The following is a 21,007-nucleotide window of genomic DNA, read 5'->3' on the forward strand; positions in this document are numbered from 1 at the left end:
AGTGCCTCTCTGATTTAGTGATGCTTCGTGTCCAGTCCAGGTGCTAACTAAGATCAACCGTCTCCTGCCCCACTACTGGCTCTGTGGGCAAAAGGGGGTAGGGGAGAAAGCTTCCCAGGGAAGGATGGTGGTAGGAAGATGGGGGAAATGCAACCTTCTCCAACTCTAGGCAGGTGTGGAAGGCACAAGCTCATCTCTAGAACCTGCCTTATGTGGCGAGGCTGGGATGCCAGAGAGACTTCATCGGAGGTGTGTGTGAAGAACGAACGAGAGTAAAGACAATAGCGGAGAAATCATTTATTTTCATACTATTTCCATGAAAACTTAAGAACAATCTCTCTTCTAGGAGGGGCTTGGGGAGCGGGTGAGGAGGAGGACTTTTCTCGCTCTGTCAGATAAGGTTGTCCTTGGTTGAAGGAGCCGTGTAGATTTCGTAGAGTCGGGAGGCCCTCATCTTGAGCTCCCGGGCCACCTGGCAGATGGAGAAGGGCCAACAGCAGTGCACGGCGAGCCAGTCCTCACACAGCGTGCCCTAGGGTGAGACCCACACCTCTGTCCTGGAGCAGTCACGCAGGCTCCGTGCCATCTCCAGGAGCCTATCCCGTCCACTGCTTCTGAGTTCCACCAAGTCAATGTCCTACGGGGACACCCGGGGACACGGCTCCACCAGGAGCCCCAAGGGCCAAGTAGCTCAACCGCTTATCAATCCTTGCAGCTCAGAGACCTGGCCTCACTTAGGGCTTCTGACACAGACTTCACACTTGAAACCACTGGTTTCTCTGTCAGCATCTTTTTTTTTTTTTCTATTAGGACTTAATACTTCGAATTACTTTATTTCTTTCCTTGGAGTGGGTAATAAATGCCTATGGTCCAACGTTCTCGCAGTAAGGCGGCACAGGAAGTAAAAAGTACATCCCTCTACCCCGGCTGTCCCCAGCGACCCACTTAACTTATCTGGGGGCAGCTGTTGTTGGCAGGTTTTTATGTACACTTCCAGATAAATTCAATGTCGGCACAAGTACATATATAGTCCTTATATGTAAATAGTTGCGTACTTCTGTGTCTTGTACCTTTTATTCAATATATTGAATAAAATATATTTTTGAATATATATTCAATTCAACTGAATTCAAATTGAATTTGAATATATAGTCAATTCAATTCAATTCAATATTCAATATATTGAATCAATATATTGAAATATATTTTAGGGATCATTCCATTTGAGTAGATAAGGAGATGTCTTTTTTATTTTTAACTGTCCACATCCTGATATGTATGACTTTCTGTTCTCAGTCTCTCGTTGTACCTAGGCTCAGCTGCCCTGGAAAGTGACACTGGCTCTTTGCAGCATCCCCAGGGAACCCTCTAAGTGAATTCTGCATATGCCCCATATTCTTCATTTTCACTTAGACCATCCCAAGTAAATCCTCCAAATTTGGTGCCATTCTACCTGTCATCTTCTCTTGATGCAGTAAGAGAGCGAGAAACAGAAGCGGCCCATTGACCTATCATCAGCATTATAATAGGTACCCCCTTGGAGATGCCTTTCATCCTGTCCATTTTAGTCCATATGAATGAAGCCAGAAATTTCTTCCCTTTCCTTTCCCAAACTCTTCTGCTAACTGTGGTGTTTTTTAAGCATTCTCACTCAGACTTTTTTTTTTTTTTTTTTTTTTTTTAAACCACAGCTTTGAAAGACATTTAGGTTCTTGTATAGATCCAAGTTCACATACCGGTTCAAACACACTTACCCGTATTTTATGTCTCTCTCTGGTGCCAATTCTCAGTGCAAAGGTGGACCCGGGTAACAATGGCCAACAAAGGCACTCTCCATGATGCCTGGCGATGTCACACTCAAGGCACATTGGACAAAACAGACCACAGAAACCTGTCAATAACCACATAAAAGAAAGCCACGGTTCTTAGATGTGCTCAGAACAACTTCACATCTCAAAGAGCATTTACAACCTGATACCATCCTTTGAATGCTGCACTGTCTTCCTGCAATCAGGGACTGAGAATGAATAACCAATTGTCAAAACTCAGTGGATGAAAATTGCCATAACTGAGCCACATCAAAATTGTTGTCTTTTGTTAAACACTGGCAAAGCTGCACCTGATATAATTCTGTTAGCGTTCACTATGGTAATTGTTTTTTCCTGTCAAGAGAAGAGCATTAAATAATTTTTTACAGTTGAATCTTAGCTGTTGCTTCTATTATGTTCATCTATTTTCAATACTTAAAATAGACCCAGTATATGATACTTGTGAATAGCAGGCGTCTTTCTCTGTAAATGTGATTGAAAGCTCTTTTATGGTGCGCTGATTCTGCCTGCTATTCTCATCAGGACTGTATTCTATTTCCCTGGCCAGAAGGTTACTCTCATTTTGCTAGTTTCATGGAGCCACTGACATCTGCCAGTTTTAATCTGTAAACTATTAGAGGCTTGGTTCCTTGAACATCAACTGGAAACAGTGTGAGATTTATTTATTCATTGATCTTTAACTCCTGATACTGTTTCCTACACATTCTGCATGAACCATCTAACGCAGAGGTTCTGTTTTAAATATGTTTTGGGTCGCAGACCCTTTTGAGGATATGGTGATAGCTATGAAGTCACTCCTCAAGGGAAAAGAAAAAGACCCAGACATGCAAAATTTTGTGTTCAATTTCGTGGGGTCCAAGGATCCACTGAAAGCTATCAACAGACTGCAGATTAAGACTTCCTCGTATACAGTTAAGATGTTATATCATATAGCATCGCAAATGAAGATGACCTTGGAGAACACAAATAATTAGGACTATAAAACAGCAAAATAAATAAATAAATAAACACCAAAAAGCTAACCATGACCTTTAACGCATGTATGCAATAAATGGTATTCAGACATAATTTATATACAAGAAAATGAACAGACCGTAAATGTTATGTTGGGTGACTTGTGACAATCACATTCTCACCCAAGTAACAAGTAGAACACTGCCCTCAGAGTTCCCTTGTGCCCCTTCCCAACAATCCCAGCCCTACCATCCCCACTCCAGAGGCAACCACTGTTCTGATTTCTCTTCCCATTGATAAGTTTTGCCCCCTCTTGGACTTCATATACAGGGAGCCATTTTTATTGTTATATCCACCTTCTTTTATTCAACGTCATGTTTCCTGAGGTTCACCTTTGCTGTTATGCGAGTCTGTAGTACGTTCTTCATTGGCGCTGAGTAGTATCCAACACACGACTGTTGCACAGACCGCTTCTCCAGACTCTTGCTGGCTAGTCCATCCTCTGCTATTGTGAATACATACTGCGAACACTCCTGGACAGGCCTTCATGCGGACATGTATTTTCATTCCCTATAGGTGGATTCCTGGAAGTGGAATTGCTAGGTCATGAGGTAGATTTATGTTGAACTTGACAAGATAGAAAGAATTCTCCAAAATATTTGCGCCATTGAACAATCCCACCAGCAACGGATGAGAGTTCTAGTTGTTCCTCGTCCTCACCACCATTGGCTACTGTCGGTCCTTCTGACGTTAGCCATTTTAGTGAGTTTGAAATGGTTATGATCCCAGCCTTTTAAGTGCACCTGACAAAAAGGCTCACATACCAGTGTCACTAGCATGATCACTTCCTGTCAAGGGCCTGTCTCTGTTACCTGTCCTTCCCTCCCTCCCCAAACAGTGGGGCATGCAAAGTCCCACTCCCAGATTCAATGCAAAAAAGCAAAATGCGAGGAATGCTGTTATATCTTAGAAGCTCGGGAAAGATGTTCCAGGATTGTGAACTTCACCCTGGCTCTGAGGGGCTGAGGTGGCACACGTGCATACAGAGAGTGAGGACTCTGAAGGGAGGAGGACAAGGAGCAGCCTATCTTTGAAGACCAGAACATCTATTCCATCCATTCGGGAGTCGTGAGATAATCCACTAAATCACGTACTGTAGGCATCCCTTACTCCAAAGCAAATTCTGAATTCAGCCTTGAGTGAGTCTGAGATGTTTTGCCCCACACTGAAAAAAAAATTACTCCCAGCCGGATCAGAAGGCCCCACCCTGCACCGACCACTGGAATGAAAAGCTCAGAGGACACATGGCCCAGTCAACTTCCTGCGAGTTTATAGGGGTCATAGTGCAGGCAACCCTGAATTAGGAGATATGGAAATCATGGCACAGGAAAAAACAACCAATCAACTCTCATTTAATGCATGGATTATGAAATAGTGCAAATGCCTAGAAATAAAAAATTAATCTAAAATTGCATAATTATAAATATGACAAGCTAAGTAAATAATAAATTGTGTTTACACAATCACCTGAGCTGCACCACTATCACTGACAAGGAGAAATGCCCACCATCCTCAGTAAGTATACTGTAAAAATGTTGCTTTGTGCATTGGAACTCCTGCATCTCAGCTTTATGACTGGTATGTCTTTTTAAAAAATACATGCTGTTATTTTTATTTTTAATCCTTTCCATCAGATAACCATGTTATCTAAGCATTCATTAGGATGTAGTTACTAGATGCTGAAGGCAACACACCAAAACACACATTCAGTTACCTTGGGACAGAAGTCAGATTGGATTTAAAAAAAAAAAAATCACATGAAAGTCGAAATCTTATTAATGTAATAGCTAACATTAGAGTTCACCATGTACCAATCCCTACTAAAAATATATTGTATTCATTAGCTCACTTAATTCTCACAACAATCCTATAATACAGATATTCTTATTGTGTCCATTTTAACAGATGATAAACTGACGGCCAGAGAGACACATTTATTAGGAAGGAGAAGAGGCCAGATTTGACCTAAGGTAGTCTGGCCCCAAACCCAAAGTCTTAACTACTACACACAATCCTGTATGTTCTCATGTTTTATGTATTTATGTTACAATGGTTGTGGATCTGTGTGTTCCAAGACAGTATCCTTACTACCACTAATTTGTATTTATTCCTGTGTGACGCTCTCACATCATGCAACTTTAGGAAAGTTGCTTTTCATCAGATGTTACAGCTCTACATGGTGGAGTGAGAGAGATAAAAATTCCTGGCTCATACTCAAGAGGAATGGGTAAGAGCGGGACCATGGAATGCTGTCTTAAAGAGTCTCTAGGAGAAATTTTTACAGCATAGTTGCTAACTCCTACAAATCAACATATATAAAGGATTAAGCAAAAGAAGAAAATGGGGATAGGACATGAACAGGTAATTTACCAAAAAGGAAACACAAATGGCCAATAGCAACCGTGAAAAGCCAGTTATTAGTAATCAGGGAAATGCATATTGAGAACTTCAGAAACCCCATAAGCATGCCAAGTTTTTCAATATTTACATTGTGGGGAAACCAGAGAGAAATAGCTACACAGTCCTTTTGAAAGCAACTTGGGTGAATCTAGTAAAACTTTAAGTACATTAGGATCTAGTAATTCCACGTGTGAGCATCTACCCTAGAGTAAGAAGCAGTACAGGGATGTCCACTGTAGAATTATTTGCAGCTTGAAATTTAAAACTTCAGTGCGCACTAATAGATGAAAGCATAAATAAGCCATGATGGTATAAATCATACTATGGAATAATTAAGAATGCAGTGAAAGAGGGGCACCTGGGTGGCTCTGTTGGTTAAACATCTCAGCTCACATTTGCAATGACATGGATGGAACTAGAGGGTATTGTGCTGAGCGAAATAAGTCAATAAGAGAAAGACAATTATCATATGATCTCTCCGATATGAGGAATTTGAGAGTCAGAGTGGGGGGTCGTGGGGGGAAGGGAGGGAAAAATGAAATAAAATGGAACTGGGGAAGGATACAAAGCATAAGATACTCTTAATCTCAGGAAACAAACTGAGGGCTACTGGGGGGTGGGGGGTGAGGGATAGAGTGGCTGAGTGATGGACACTGGGGAGGGTATGTGCTATGGTGAGCGCTGTGAATAGTGCAAGACTGATGATTCATAGACCTGTACCCCCGAAGCAAATAATACATTATATGTTAATTAAAAAAAAAAAAAAGGTCTCAGCTCAGGGCACAATCCCAGCATCCTGGGTTCGAGCCCCTCATCAGGCTCTCTGCTTAGTGGAGATCCTGCTTCTCCCTCTCCCTCTGCCTGCTGCTACTCCTGCTTCTGCTCTCTTTCTGTCAAATAAATAAAATCTAAAAAGAAGAAGAAGAAGAAGAAGAAGAAGAAGAAGAAGAAGAATGCAGTGAAAGATTAAGTACCAAGAGAATTAAATCTCTAAGACATATTTTGAGTTTAAAAAAAAAAAATCAGATTGCAAGGGCACTTAGGTGACTCAGTCAATAAAGTTTCTGACTCTTGATTTTGGCTCAGGTCATGACCTCAGGGTCATGAGATCGAGCCTTGCATTGGGCTCCACGCTCAGCACAGAGTCTGCTGGAGCTTCTCTCCCTCAGCCCCTCCCCTGGTCCTGCCCCCATTTCTCAAATAAATAAATAAATAAAACCTTAAGGGGCACCTGGGTGGCAAAGTCAGTTGGGTGGCCAACTCTTGGTTTCTGCTCAGGTTGTGATCTCAGGGTCATGAGATCGAGCCCCACATCAGGTTCCATGCTCAGCAAGGAGTCCGCTGGAGATTCTCTTTCCCTGTTCCTCTGCCCCTCCCACTCCTGCTCTCACTCTCTCAAATAAATAAATCTTTTTCTTTTAAATCCTTAAAAAAAATCAAATTGCATAATGATACATACAGCATAACACTATTTATCGTTTGTTTAAAGTGTTACAAATGAATAGTATATATTTCTAATGGCTACATATGTAAACACAGAAAAAAAGATCTGGAAGGAAACCCTCCAAACTGATTTAATAAAAAAGAACACTCATGATTTCCTTTTCTGTAATGTTTCATTTCTTACAAGGTGAACATATACATGTGTTATTTGTGTATATACATATATGCAAATATATATTATTATATTTTATTTGTTTGTTTTTAGGGCCTCAGGCTCAAAAGGGATTTGAGCCAGAAATCCAGCCTCTTCCTCTTACATGGCACCCATAGGCCTAGCGGTTATAGAAGCACCCACTCCCTCAGTGTTCCTGGCCTATCCTCTGAGATGGGCTCCACCCTCATGCATGGAAGTGATTTATTATTCATCCCTCTCACTCACAGGGGAATTGAGAAAGAAAAAGCCTACACAGAACCAGAGTGCAAAGCCCCAGAGAGCAGAAGTAGGAAAGGCGGGTGGAAACTGCAGCGAGGCACAGTTTAGATCAATTATTACAAAAAGGCAGAACCATCAAGCAGTAAGAGATGGTCAAGAAAGAAATGGGGCACCCCCATACATTGTGGGTGGGCGTGTAAGTTAGTACAACTTCCAAACGGAGATCCAGTTGGCAGCGTCTACCAAGATTTAAAATGGTACCTACTATTTGACCAACAGGTTGATTCCTCAGCAATTGTCCGACACATAGACTCACACACATGCAAAGTGCTGTCTGTACGAAGACATTCAGGGAGTGTGAGTTTGAACAGCAAGAAGTCTGGAAACCACATTAAGGTGCTCCAATGGATTTCTGGATAAATAAATTATGGTACACTCATAAAATGGAATCTATGCAGCAATGTAAGATATTTGGTGCCAAACAGTGTGTGTTTATAGTTCTATTTGTGGAAATTACATAAATACACGTACAGCAAAGAATCTGGAAGGAGAGGTACTAGAGTATCAACAATGATTATCTCCAACAGCTGGGATTACAGGATACTGGTTTTTGTTTTTTCATAAGTCTCTGTATTTTTCTTTTTTATGATGATTCCACAATACTGTTATAATAGAAAGAATAATCTCCTTTGCTCCAAAATTATTTTACACCTTCACAAGCATACAGACTGTATGTGGACTCAGGTAAGAGTTGTCATCTCTGGGGAAACTGGGTGGACAGACAGCAAATGTATCAAAGGGGTAGGTACTTTTTAATTTTGCATCGTGTGCATGCTAAACTTTACAAAACTCTTTTTTAAAAAGATTTTATTTATTTATTTGACAGGGAGCTTGCACAAGCAGGGAGAGCAGCAGAGGAGAGGGAGAAAGAGACTCCCCACGGAGCAGGGAGCCCATTGCCAGGCTCCATACCCAGGATTATGACCTGAGCCCAAGGCAGACACTTAACTGACTGAACCACCCAGGGACCCTTTTTTTCTTTTTCTGTTTTTTTTTTTTTTTTTTTTTTTTTAAAAGCACAGAGCTGCCTCCCAAGGAGAAAAGCCCTCCTTCCTAGAAATGCTCAGAAAGCCAAGGCTGTCAGGTTCTTGCCAGGCAAAGTGCAGAGGAAATTTTGACAAGCAGGTGAGGGGCCAGACCAGTGACGCCAGTACCCCTTCCAACTCAGAAGATTTATGACTCTTTCAATGAAAGGCAAGAAAGAAAGAATCCAGTGAGAATATAGGTTCAAATTCATTCACTGATGGGTTGTTCAGCAAATGTTTTTCAGTGCCTCCTGCTGACCAGGCACCCTGCTGGCCACGGCAGGGGTGAGCAAGAAGCAGTGGTGCCTCCTTCTAGAGAGGTACACTTTACCCAAGATAGAGTTCAGGGACACAGACCTCCATCACAGGCCTTTTCAAGCCTTCCTCTTCCAGAAAACCAAAGAGAATCCTGGCCCACTTCATCCTACACATCTTGGGCATCTGGTAAGTACTAGTCCCACCAAGCTCTTCACCCCCCACGTGCTTATGGTGCCCTCCACACGGAGGTAGGTGGTCTGAGCGTCGTTTCCTCCCAGCTTTCAGTATCAGCTTTAAGTCGGTTTCTCAAAGAGGCCATCTCTGACCCCACTCCCCTATAGTTTCCTTCCATAACACCCTCTTTCTTTCCTTCAGGGCACTTACCACAACTGCTATTATTGTTTATGGATTCATTTGCTTAATGTCTATCTCCTCTATGAAACCTTCTCTGTCTTATTCACTATTATGACTGTAACACCCATCACCTGTCGGCACATGGGTAGGAACTCAGTAAATATTGAATTACAAACCAGTGTGCATTAAACCTGCCACATAAACCTTCTCTGGGGCAACATCACAAACATTCCCGAAGCTGGGCTATCTCGCCTCTCACCCTGGACAACATTTAGCAGCCACTCAGTTCCCTGTGGCTTTATTTTCACACCTGAGCTTGCAGGAACCCCATCTCCAAAGCCCATCTCCATCTCAGAAATATCCATTTGCCAACCCTAGCGCACAGTGAGTGCAGATAAAAGTGCCCAGGTGGGAAGAGGGAGGCAGGCTCAGGTCATGATCTCGGGGCTCTGGAAATGAGCCCCACATTGGGCTTCCTGCTCAGCGGGGAGCCTGCTTCTCCCTCTGCCCCTCACTGTTTGTGCTCTCTCGCGCTCGCTCCCTCTCAAATAAATAAATAAAATCTTTAAAATAAATAAATAAAAATAAATTTAAAATGTAATTGCAATAAAATGACAAAGCAAAATGTCAAAAAGAAATGGAAATCACCGCTGTTCTTGACATACCCTTTGTTTAACGGATGACAAATTATAGCAGTAATTCTCAACATGTAATGGAAGGCTGTCCCAGGATGGGACTCTGTCGTGGGAAAAGCCATGGAAAGCCGCTCTCCTTTTCTGTTCCCAAGTTTGTCACAACTATTTACACAGTGGTCGGCTTGAATTGAAATTCTGTGGATAAAGCAGCCCTTTTAAACAAGGGAAGTAGCCCAGGCTCCATAGCACTCATCTTCCACTCATGTCCTGGGTTGATGACAGTGCGGAGAATGAGCGTTCGAAGCGTATCACCTGGAAATTTTCTTCTGAGACAGTCAGCTTCGAGACACTATGAGCAGTCATAAAATGGAGGTCCATCCAGGGAATAACAACCAGGACACAGAACATTCCAGATCATCTTGTACTGTGTATCCATGGCCCCTTCTCCACGGATCGTGCCAAAATGTAAAGAATGTTCTATTTCGGGGCGCCTGGGTGGCTCAGTGGGTTAAAGCCTCTGCCTGCGGCTCAGGTCATGGTCCCAGGGTCCTGGAATCCAGCCCCGCATCAGGCTCTCTGCTCAGCAGGGAGCCTGCTTCCTCCTCTCTCTCTCTCTCTGCCTGCCTCTCTGCCTACTTGTGATCTCTGTCACATAAATAAATAAAATCTTAAAAAAAAAAAAAAAAAGAATGTTCTATTTCTCCACACATCCTCCCTTCTTACCTTGTCCCCAGAATGGGCTCTGAAACAGGCCAGCAGGGAATCTCAGAAGGCCGAGTGTGATCGGTCTTCACATTGATGGGGCTGGGGGACAAAACTAAGTGGTGAAGCAGCATTTAAGGCAGGGGCGTGGTGAGGATGGTTGTTTCTTTAGCCAACTTTTTCGGTGCCCTTGGGACGGAGTAGAAGTCACTGTGCGACAGCACGTCTATGCCTCCTGACTCTACTCTTGGCTCTTAACAACTTAAAATAACAATAATATATCTCAGATTCACTAGGGGCATTATTCTGTATTTGTTGGGCATTTCCTGATAACAGCACCCCAACAGTAATTTGGGAAAAATATCTCTTCACTACTGGGGGCAATGCTGATAGGACTGTCCTTTGGAATGACCTAAGCCTGGCAAAATGGACTCCATCTGCTCCATCAATTCTCAGGAGGAAAAACAAAATGACAAAAATGTTTGCAGTTGATCAGAGAGTATCAACTAGCTTCTGATAATGCAGCTTGTCCCAGGGGCGCCTGGGTGGCTCAGAGAATCAATCAGTTGATTCTCTGCCTTTGGCTCAGGTCATGATTTCAGGGTCCTGGGATCAAGTCCCGCATCGGGTGTTCTGCTCAGTAGGGAGCCTGCTTCCTCCTCTCTCTCTGCCTGCCTCTGTGCCTACTTGTGATCTCTCTGTCAAATAAATAAATAAAGTCTTTAAATACGGTATAAAAATACAGCTTGTCCCTTCTGAACTTAGTTTTTAGTTGATTTTTTGATTCTCTGAGCTACCCCAATGCCTCCAAATGAAATCCAATGTTTATTTGTGTATTAGTTTCCTAGAGCTGCCATAATAAATACCACAAACTGGGCATTATTTTCTCACAAACTGACAATTACCAGAGGGGAGGCAGGTGCGGGGGCGGGAGGTGGGGGGGGGTGCCCAGGAATGGGTGAAACAGGTGATGGGGATTAAGAAGGATACGTGTTGTGATGAGCACCAGGTGTTGTATGGACGTGTTAAATCACTAAGTTGTACACCTGAAACTAATATTCCAATATATGGTAGTAACTGGAATTTAAATAAAAACTTCAAAAAGAAAAGAAATCATTCTCTCAATGGGAGAATTCTGGAGGCTAGAAGTATGAACTTAAGATGTTAGCAGGGTTCATTCCTTCCAGAAGTTCTGAGGAAAATTCTATTCCATGCCTCTCTCCAAGCTTTTGGTGGATGCTGGCAATCCTTAGCATTCTTTGGCTTATGGAGGCATTATTCTAATCTCTGCCTCTGTTTTCCCATGGCTTCTCTTCTTAGTGTTTGTACTGAAATTTTCTGTTTCTTATGAGAAACACCAGCCATTGGATTAGGATCTACCCTAACGTAGTAGAACCTCTTTTTAAACTTGACTACACAGCAGAAACCCTATTTCCAAATAAGGTCACATTCAGAACGTACAGGTGGACATGAATTTGAAAGGACTATTCAATCCAGTAGAGCATGCAACCAAAAAAATTGATCCAGTCAAGTTCCAAGCCAGTGTTAAGAATGGGTTCTAGGTATTACGTTTTTGTTTTGTTTTTTTTTTGTATTCTTTTTTTTTAAATTAACATATAATGTATTATTAGCCCCAGGGGTACAGGTCTTTGAATCGTCAGGCTTATAGAATTCACAGCACTCACCATAGCACATACCCTCCCCAGTGTCCATAACCCAACCACCCTCTCCCTAACCCCCTACCCCCGGCAACCCTCAGTTTGTTTTGTGAGATTAAGAGTCTCTTATGTTTTGTCTCTAGGTATTACATTTTAATCTTAACAACCCCTGAGGTGAGCACTTTTATTATCCTCCCTTTAGAGGGGGCAAAGTGAAGACCTAGAGAATTTGTTCGAGGTCAAATAGCCAGTAAGAGGCAAGCTAAGATACAAGGCAAGGTCTCATCTGATACAAACATGTTCTCACCACTACACTATATTCTAGGCTTTGCCATACTTGAAAATGTACTGATGACTCCCCAACCCCCAACTACAAACTACGAAAGGAAAATGTCTACTTCCTAATTTGATGCTAGATCTCCACATCTCCACATGGCTATTCTGCCTTCTTTGGACCTCAGTACAGGGGACAACTAAAGTCAAAGTATCTGGAAGAGACTAAGGAAGAAGCTGAGAGAATCAGAGAATGGCTGCCGTCATTATCTGATCTGAAGTCCACATGGGTAGCAGCGGCAGGAAGAAACCTGTTGAGCTTGCGTCAAATGGGCAGATGGACAGGGATGGAAGGTAAGGTTTTCTATGAGGCAATCTCTTCTCTGTGGGGCCCAGGCAAACAGTGAGGGGCTCAAGCGTAGAGGACCAGAACACCAAAACTTGGTGGGAGAGCTTTAGCCTCAGCAAGACTGTCAGCTGAGTAGGGACTAGGACCATGAAACGGCTCAGATGGGTCTCTGATCAATGCTATGAGGCTTTAGGAATGAATCCAGATCTTTCCAAAAACCAGCAAAGGGCAGAGAAAGCCATATTCTTCAAAAATAATAGACCCAGGGTCTACTGGATTTTGAATGTTAGTGACAAATGCATATCTACCAGAGACCTCCCCCCAGCCACACAGCATCCCCCAGAAAGTCTTGTGGCCGAGATGCTCCCTAGGGCAAAGGCAGGACCTGGAAAGGGATGCTGACATGGTACCAGAGATGAGTCGGAATATCCTAAGATAAAAATGGAATCAATGTGCTTTGAACTTCATTCCCAGGGGACAATCATACAGCTAGGTACCTCTCTAGAGCTAAAATAGTATCTGAAAATATTTTAGTCAACATAGGAGGCTTTTTGTGATGATTTCTGTTCTTATAAGAGTACTGCATATTCCTCCTAGAAATACTAGAAAGAGATAAGCAAAAAGAAAATAAAATTACTCATTAGCCTACCATCTGGAGTATGTCATAAACATTTGTATTTGTATCCTTCCAGATATTTTTAAAATATTTCCCCCCAAAAAATGGTGTCTAATGTGCTTAGTTTTACAGTCTGCTTCTTTAACTTAAAAATGTACCAAAACATCTTTCATCCCGTTGACTGTTAATCTACAATGTGACTTTTCATGGCTGTATAATAACTCAATGTGTGCGTGCCCCATCAAACATTTCAGGTCATTCCAGATTGTTGTCACAATAACCAATGCTGCAGAATTTAACACTGCTAAATCTTTGCACATGATTTACCTCCTTAGACTAAATGCCTAAAAATGTAATGACTGGGCCAAAGCTATATAACACTTGAGGTTCTTGTCATACGTATTGCTAAGCCATCCGGCAGGAAGGTTATACCAACGTCTCCTCCCACCAGCAGCAGATGGGGGAGCCCATTTCATGCATCTTTGCCAACAGTGGAGTTCGTCGTTTAAAAAATCTTTGAAGTTACCACTTATTCTATAAAAGCATCCACATCCCTGAAAAGCAAGATTTTTTCCTGCCAAGGAGTGCATGTGAGCCGCTAGAAGATTGGTCCGCTTATTCTAAAGCCATTATATTTCTGTCCTTGTGCCTGACGTAGCTCCTGCACCCAGGGATGACTTGGGAAAGAAAATAGTCAAGGACTTGCGTGAAGAGGGAACACATACAGATTCTCCTGTCTCGGCAAACACTGAAGAGGCCGGTGCTCCAGTCTCCCCCAGTCTGGACGATCGCTGCGATGGTGGTCCTGCCAGGGCCTCCCCGGTCAGGCTGCTTCACCACAGCCTGGGCTGGCGCATGGCTCCTGGAGAGTCAAAAACAGTGATTAACTTGAAAACAAAGGGGATGGTTCAGAAGGATAACCATTAAGCCAAGACGGAGTAATAAAAAGGAGAAAGGGACACAGATGCTGAGTGGCTCTTAATTCGTAGCCCAACCTCCTCACCATCTGCCCTCCCCGCCACCACCAACTTCTGCTCTGACTTTGCCCTCTCTCTGGTAATGGCATGATTATTCCAGACCCTGTCATTCACCCTTAAGGTCCAGTCTACTTCCTTAGTATTTTGTAATAGTTAAATCCACAAATCTGGAACCAAGAGGACTCAGTTCAGACATCAGCATGTCACTTGCTGGCAGCTTGACCTCAGCTGTCGCTTAACATCTCTGTTTCTTTTTGTTTGAAAGTAAGATTTAAAAAGATGACCTCACAGGATTATTGTGTTGAATGAAGGACAAATAATTAGTTTGCTGTGTCTGAGTGTATGCCCTGAGTGAGGCTGTATCCCAGGGGTTTTGAGCCTTCATTGAAGAAACTAATAGGGCTTGGGCATGGAAATTGGGACGAGGCCATAGAAATTGAACACGCAGTTATCATTTAAACAAACAACCAAGACTTCAGAAGATGTCTTTTTTCTGTTTGTTTAAAGATTTATTTATTTATTTTGGTGGGAGAAGGGCAGAGGGAGAGGGAGAGAGAGAATCTCAAGCAGACTCCTTACTGAGTGTGGAACCTGATGGGGCTGGATCCCAGGACCCTGAGATCATGACCTGAGCTGAAACCCAGAGTCAGATGCTTAACACACTGAACCACCCAGGTGCCCCCAGAAGATGTCCTCATGTCAAAGTACTATATGATTATCCTGGGGGCCCACCAAATACACCTTTGGCCTAGTTTTCCCTGAAGGGAAGAGATAGTCCATGTCACCATTCTCAAGTAGAAAATACGGGCCGAGGGGATAGCCTTCAAAAGTGAAGTGGAAAAACTCCCTTCTCTTTCTGGGCCCCAAAGCTGGTTTTGCCCCAGCTCCTACCATGGAGATACCTGGGGTAGTCCCACAGTGAAGGGTAAGCTGTACCTAGCCTCCGGAAGGGGCAGATTGAGAGGATGGTCGAGGGACCGCCCCAGAACGAGTGTGAGCCTGTACATGGTAGTAATTATTCTACTTCCTGCTTCCCTTTCGGCAAGCCTCATTAACAGTCTGTACCTGTCTCTGGTGGGCTGTGAAGAATGAAAGAGTGAGCCTGCCTCACACGGGAGACAAAATAAACAAGAGACAGCAGAAATTCTTCCTGTAACAGCTGCTGTTACAGGACTAGTCACCAAGGCTCAGCACCTTGACACATGGCCTGGAGGGCAGAGAGGAACACTCCTGAGCACCCTTAAGGCAACACCCTGAGGACATCTTGGAAACAGCAGAGGGCCCTTTGAGAACCTCTAAATCAGGGCAGTAAATCCAGTGGGGGTGCATTGTTCTTGTTATTAAGATCCACATCTCTCTTTCCTTCTACTAACACTGCCCGCATCCACGCCCTCCCAAACCTGATGTGCCTTTAATAAACACATTAGCTTGTTAACAAAACAAATGCCCAAGCCTCACCCAAAGCCAAGAGCGCAGGTCTCCAGACAAGAGGTACAGAAATCAAGATTCCTAACAACGTCTCCAGCAATACCTAAGCTGTCATCCTAACACCAGCCAGCCTGAAAGCTGGCAGAGGTGGATGTGGGGGCCACAAATGACCACACCAGCCTCTGAGTCTCCCATCGGGTGGGTGGGGATGTCAACGTGAGAAAGATGGCGAAGAACACAGAGTAGGAGGAAGGCTGGTGGGGAAGAGGATGGGTGGAAGATTGCCGGTCTTCAGTGCCAAGGAGACACCAGCTAGGAGTTGAAGGTCAGGAGCTACCTGTCTGGAAGTGCAAAGTGGAGCTATAAATAACCCCAACCCTTTCATCCTTTAGGCATTTAGAGACAAGGCTTGCAAGCTAATGAGCTTTTCAAGAGCCTGCAACACTATCTGAGGCCTAGGAAAAAGTACTGGCTCCAAAATACAAAAACTACAAGACAGAATCCAAAATTAGTTAATGCTCAGCTAAACACTGAAGTCGAGCATTATGCCAACCTCATTAACTGTCAAATTCACAAATATTTTACTACATTTAAAAACAATTTAGAATTCTCATTTTGCAAAAAAATCCCAAGTATGAATGATTGCTGAGAAACAAGAGCCAATCATAAAATGAACTAATTGTGGAGAGCCAAATAATTTCAAAAGCAAAATTATAAAAATCCTTTCACTTATTGTACAGCAGAAAAAGTATGGTTATAACGTGTGGTATGGGTACACTTTAATACGTTTGTTACACTGTGGGTTGGGGCCCATGGTACGGACTGAACTGTGTTCCCCCAAAGTCTATGTTGAAGCCCCAGCCCCCAGTGTGACTGTATTTGGAGATAGCGCTTTGAGGAGGTGATTACAGTGAAGTGAGGAATAGGGGTGGGAGAATGGGCTGATAAAACTGCCATGTAAAGAGGCCACGTTGAGCAACCAGCAAGAAGGCTGCAAGCCAGGTGCAGAACCTGACCACACGGGCACCTTGATCTTGTACTTCCAGCCTCCTGAACCGTGAGAAAATAAATTTCAGTTCACGAGACCATCCAGTCTATGACATTGTGTTATGGAAGCTCAGAGCGAACAAAGACAGCTATGAAGATTTCAAACTGGTGAAGAAACCACCTTTATGCCTGTCTTATTTTCTCTGTTCCTTGGGGTCAGTGAGCACAAGCTGCTCGCCCGCACCCCCGACCCCGTAACCCCGGAATCCAGCACACAACCTGACACCTGGCAGGCTTGTGGTTATTTGGTGAACTAGACCAAACTGAATGTCCATATCTCTGAGGCTATCTTTGAGTCCTCCTCAAATCTAGTTATAAATTATGGGATCTTACTGTTTCCTTCTCTAGCAGAGTTACACTTCTCAGGTGTGGAGAGAGGAAATAAAAGCAGAGAGGAGCCTCAAACTTCCTGCATCCCTCCACACCACCCATTTGCCATCAGATTCGGCAAGTTCTTCACTGAGTGGAGGACAGATTTTAGGCCCAGGCATGCTAAAATTCAAATGTGGCCTGGTTGCCTTCTACTTGTCTGACCTTGGGAAACACATCACCGCCTTCAGCTCTGGTCTCTCTCCCATAAAACTGGATTGCAAACATCCTCCCTCTGCAGTGGTCTTGAGGATCAAACAGGATCACACTCCCGGCACACAGGAGGCTTGCAGTGGGTGGCGGCTACTGTTATTCTAACTCCATGATCCTGCACTGCCCTGGGGCCTTCTGTACCCTTTCCCAAGAAACAGAGAATGGAGGCAGGTGCTCTCGGGCAGTTTCTCAGGTGTCACACGGGCTGCCCAAATACCTAAAACTTCAATCCCAGGGACCCATCATCCAGCTTTCCCAGGACTAAGGGTTTTCCCAGGAGGGAGAACTTCCAGGGCTCAACTCAGGATACGCCAAGGTAAACCACGAAGTTTAGTCACCCTAAGAGATAAGCAACAGAGGGAGGCTTCAACTGGTGGGAAGCAGGAGGCTGACTCAAAGCACAAGGCAAGAGGCCCAGTGCTGGAAGATGGAGATGCACACTCTCCCTGCTTTCTGACCTCACTCTGTGGTCCTCTTCTTGCTGCTGCTAAGCGCATTCCTCACCCTATGTCCCCACTTGTCTGCTGCTTCGCCTTGCCGGGGGCGTGGGGGGGACGTTGTTCCTGTCACCCTCTTCCTTGGTGAAACTTGCAATACTAAAAAGCATTCATTCTGCCTCCCACCCAGGCTTCCTTGATTAATTCAAACTTAACTGAAGCCAAAGCTCTGGAGTTTTGATTTCAAAGGACTAGAAATTACTGGCAGCCCCCAGTAGTCAAATTTTACTTGGTCAAGGTTCAACGCTGAAAGTTAAGAATAAAAGACTCCCCTTCTCTTTTCGCTGGCCAAGCAGGGCCCGAAGGAACTAATCAGTTGCCCCTTTTCAAGTACCCGTGGAAAATGATAGCAACTACTTTCTTCCCAAGCCCAGTTTTCTTCTCTTGGCTCCTCCTAAGAAGAGACTGATTTTTAGACAGAGAGACAGAAAGAGATTTGATATGCTACCCAAAAAGAAAAAGAAAAAAATCACCCAACTCTCTACCTCACACTGGAAAGAAAATGTTCATCTTCAGAAGAGATGAGTGAAAGCAACAGAGGTGAGTGTAGGCTGAGTAAGGAAGCATCCTCAGGAAATTTAGAGAAGTAATTTCCAAACCAATTCATAGCGAGGAGCTTTCCTGTCTCAGAGGCTCTCCTTCTCCCTTTGACAAGAGGCTGACTGATTCTAAACTTAGATTCAATCCAAAGTGAAGCATCTCTTCTAAAGAATGTTGCGTTCATATTCTGGAACCTGAGGTCACAGCACTGTAACTGACAGACATCTTATTTCTTTAAAGACGCGTACACATCTAACTGGATGTGTCTATGTCAGGGTATTAGGAGTTTCTGAAGTACGCCTCTAGGACATGCTTTATGCAGGTGTGGACCTCAGCAATGCTGGGAAAATGTCCAGAGAGGAAAAAAAACTTGAGGAAAAGATTGGAATTGAGAGAAGACATCTGCAATCATAATTCAGGGTTACATGAGAAAGACAACAGCAGGGACCTGCCAACTCTGCTATATAGTCTTCACATCAGACCCACAGAGAGTAACTGCTGATGCATTTATTTGAGGTTTGTGAGGAAAAGCCTTTATAATACCTTCCAAATCAAGATTCTCAGATACATCTTCCTAATTGCCTTCACTCACTGGGTTCTGGGCAAGCCTGTCTCCTCATCCAGAAGGATGCATCCTACATGAAGGACAGCCATGTTTCTTCCACTTACCATTCCAACTCTAAGTGCATAACATGGTGTATGCAACAGAATAAGAATTTAGTAACTTGTTGAACAAATGTGCTATACATGAAAATTCAAGTTTGTAGGATAACAGAGATGAACAGGTGATTACTAAGCTTTGCAAAAAAATGATTTACAATATGGTTCCTTTAAGGAGTGGATAACCTTTGTCCATGTAAGCTGACTCTATATTTAAAAATTGCATTTGTACTTAACTTTTCTAATCAAACATCTATTGTATGAACTAAGCTGTAGGCCACATAGCTCTTTCACCTAAAAATAAAATGAAAAAGAGAAAGAAGAAAAAGGAACGTTCTTCTTTATAGAAGAATGACAACTGTATGAAAAAGAAATAATAGCATTTAAAAATCACCATATTGAATAGCATCCAACATAATTTATTCAGGAAGGGATCCTGAAGGCACTAAAACCATTAAGTAAAAAAGAATGGAAACAGGAAGTTCCCAAGGTGCCAAAATATCATTCCACAGATTTCTCACTGCAAAAAAAAAAAATGTTTCTTAGCTCTGGAGAGTTCCAGAAATACTCAAAATCTATCTTTAAATTGGTAAGTTTTGAGTGTTTTTTTGTTTTGTTTTGTTTTGTTTTGTTTTTATATATCGTTACAACAAAAACTCTGGAAGTGATTTCAAAAATACATACCTTTAAAAAAAAAATATATATATATATATATATATATACATACACACACACCTTTATAATGGAAAGTTCTGAAAGTGATCAAAATGTATCCCTAAAATATAGTTTTGGAAAATGCCAAATCTAGTATCATTAAGAGTGGGACAAACTCATATTATGTACCTCTTAGTACAACACAATATGAAATAACGTTTAATCGAAATTTCATCAAGTTTCTAGACCACTGTCCAATAGAAATAAAATGTAAGCCACAGATGCAATTTAAATTTCATGTTCTTAAAGGGTAAAAAAGGATGAAGTTAATTTTAATTATTTTAACATAATTTATTCAAAGCATTATTTCAGCATTGTAATCAATAGAAGAGAGTATTATTACTGAGATATTTTATATTCTCTCTGTTACACTAAGTCTTTGAAACTGAAAGCATGTTCTACACTTTCAAACAGCACACCTCAACTCAGACTCACCATCTCTCAAGTGCTCTAGACCCATGTGGTTAGTGGCTAAACTACTGCACAACTCTAGACTGAACCCCCGGATAAGGACAATGAGGGACAGAAGAACAAATGACGGCTTAGTCCTCCAGAGTGAAAATGCAGGAAGTACTCCCCATCACACTCCTAAGCCCTTAGGAGCACGGATCATGTCCTTGCCTGTTGTTTTGCTTTCTGGAAGTGAGACGAGGGGTTCCCACCTTGTAACCAATCAGGCTGTAAGCCTAACAGTGGGCAATGAGAAAACTTAATTGATCCTGCAAGTCTTGGGTGGCATCTGAGTATTTTCCAATAGAGAGATGAAGTTATGTCCAAAGACAGCAAAGACAGGAAACCGTGTAACCAAATTCCAGCTAACACTGAGACCCTACCAGAGCCAGGCACATTGATCTCTACCAGGTAATCATTAGAACAACTAAATGAATGATTTTCTCAAGATAGAAAGAGATGGACGCGATGACCACAAACTAGAGACGACACAAACCGATACTACCTCATCCCCACACCAAAAATCTGCAGTGACTCTGCAGACAAATCAACTTCAAATTTCATCCTGGAATCTGAGAATCTTTGTAAGGCCTGATTTACTTGACCTGCTTCCAGTTATCCCCTCCTTTCTCCCAGATCAGCATTCCATTCCTGGCATTATCTCCCCAAACAAGCACACACCTGTTTTCACTTCCAAGCCCGATCCACACTGACTTCTAAGAGTTGGGAAGGTAGACCGCTCTGCTTCAACTGTTACTCCAGTCCTAACAATCCTCTGGGCTCTGCCTCATCTCCTCCCTCTGCTCCTTATCAACTTCTCCCTCCCTCAGAGCCCCAACAACACCGGCCTTGGTCAAACACATTCCTGTTTTGCATGTATGCATTCTTTGTTTAGTAAGTGGGTTGCTGGTGGTTCAGTCCGTTTGGTGTCTGATGCTTGATCTCAGCTCGGGTCTTGATCTCGGGGTCGTGGGTTCAAGCCCTATGTTGGGCTCCACACAGGGCATGGAGTGTACTTAAAAAAAAAACCAAAAACATGGGACGCCTGGGTGGCTCAGTTGGT

General features: G+C 43.0%; 1 protein-coding gene across 1 annotated transcript; it reads right to left on the minus strand.

Annotated features, from left to right (window-relative positions):
- Window positions 1–391: 391 nt before the first annotated feature.
- Window positions 392–18,187, minus strand: LOC111156856 (PLAC8 like 1). The gene is made up of 4 exons (XM_022517954.1): window positions 18,066–18,187; window positions 13,775–13,911; window positions 1,755–1,891; window positions 392–532 (listed from the first exon to the last, which is right to left on the minus strand). The coding sequence occupies exons 1-4, from the start codon at window positions 18,185–18,187 to the stop codon at window positions 392–394; spliced, it is 537 nt and encodes a 178-aa protein (XP_022373662.1).
- Between the last annotated feature and the right edge of the window lie 2,820 nt (window positions 18,188–21,007).

This window comes from Enhydra lutris, unplaced genomic scaffold, assembly GCF_002288905.1.
Source record: "Enhydra lutris kenyoni isolate GAN:26980312 unplaced genomic scaffold, ASM228890v2 scaffoldscaffold50, whole genome shotgun sequence".
Taxonomy (NCBI): domain Eukaryota; kingdom Metazoa; phylum Chordata; class Mammalia; order Carnivora; family Mustelidae; genus Enhydra; species Enhydra lutris.

What these genes read in the sequence shown, in the direction of transcription:
- LOC111156856 (XM_022517954.1), bottom strand. Translation starts at nt 18,187, where the DNA reads ATGAATTGGTTTGGAAATTACTTCTCTAAATTTCCTGAGGATGCTTCC. An exon ending in CATTTTCTTTCCAGTGTGAG is followed by an intron (nt 13,912 to 18,065) that starts GTAGAGAGTTGG and finishes TTGACTCTCCAG; the next exon opens with GAGCCATGCGCCAGCCCAGG. An exon ending in GAGAGAGACATAAAATACGG is followed by an intron (nt 533 to 1,754) that starts GTAAGTGTGTTT and finishes GTCTCACCCTAG; the next exon opens with GGCACGCTGTGTGAGGACTG.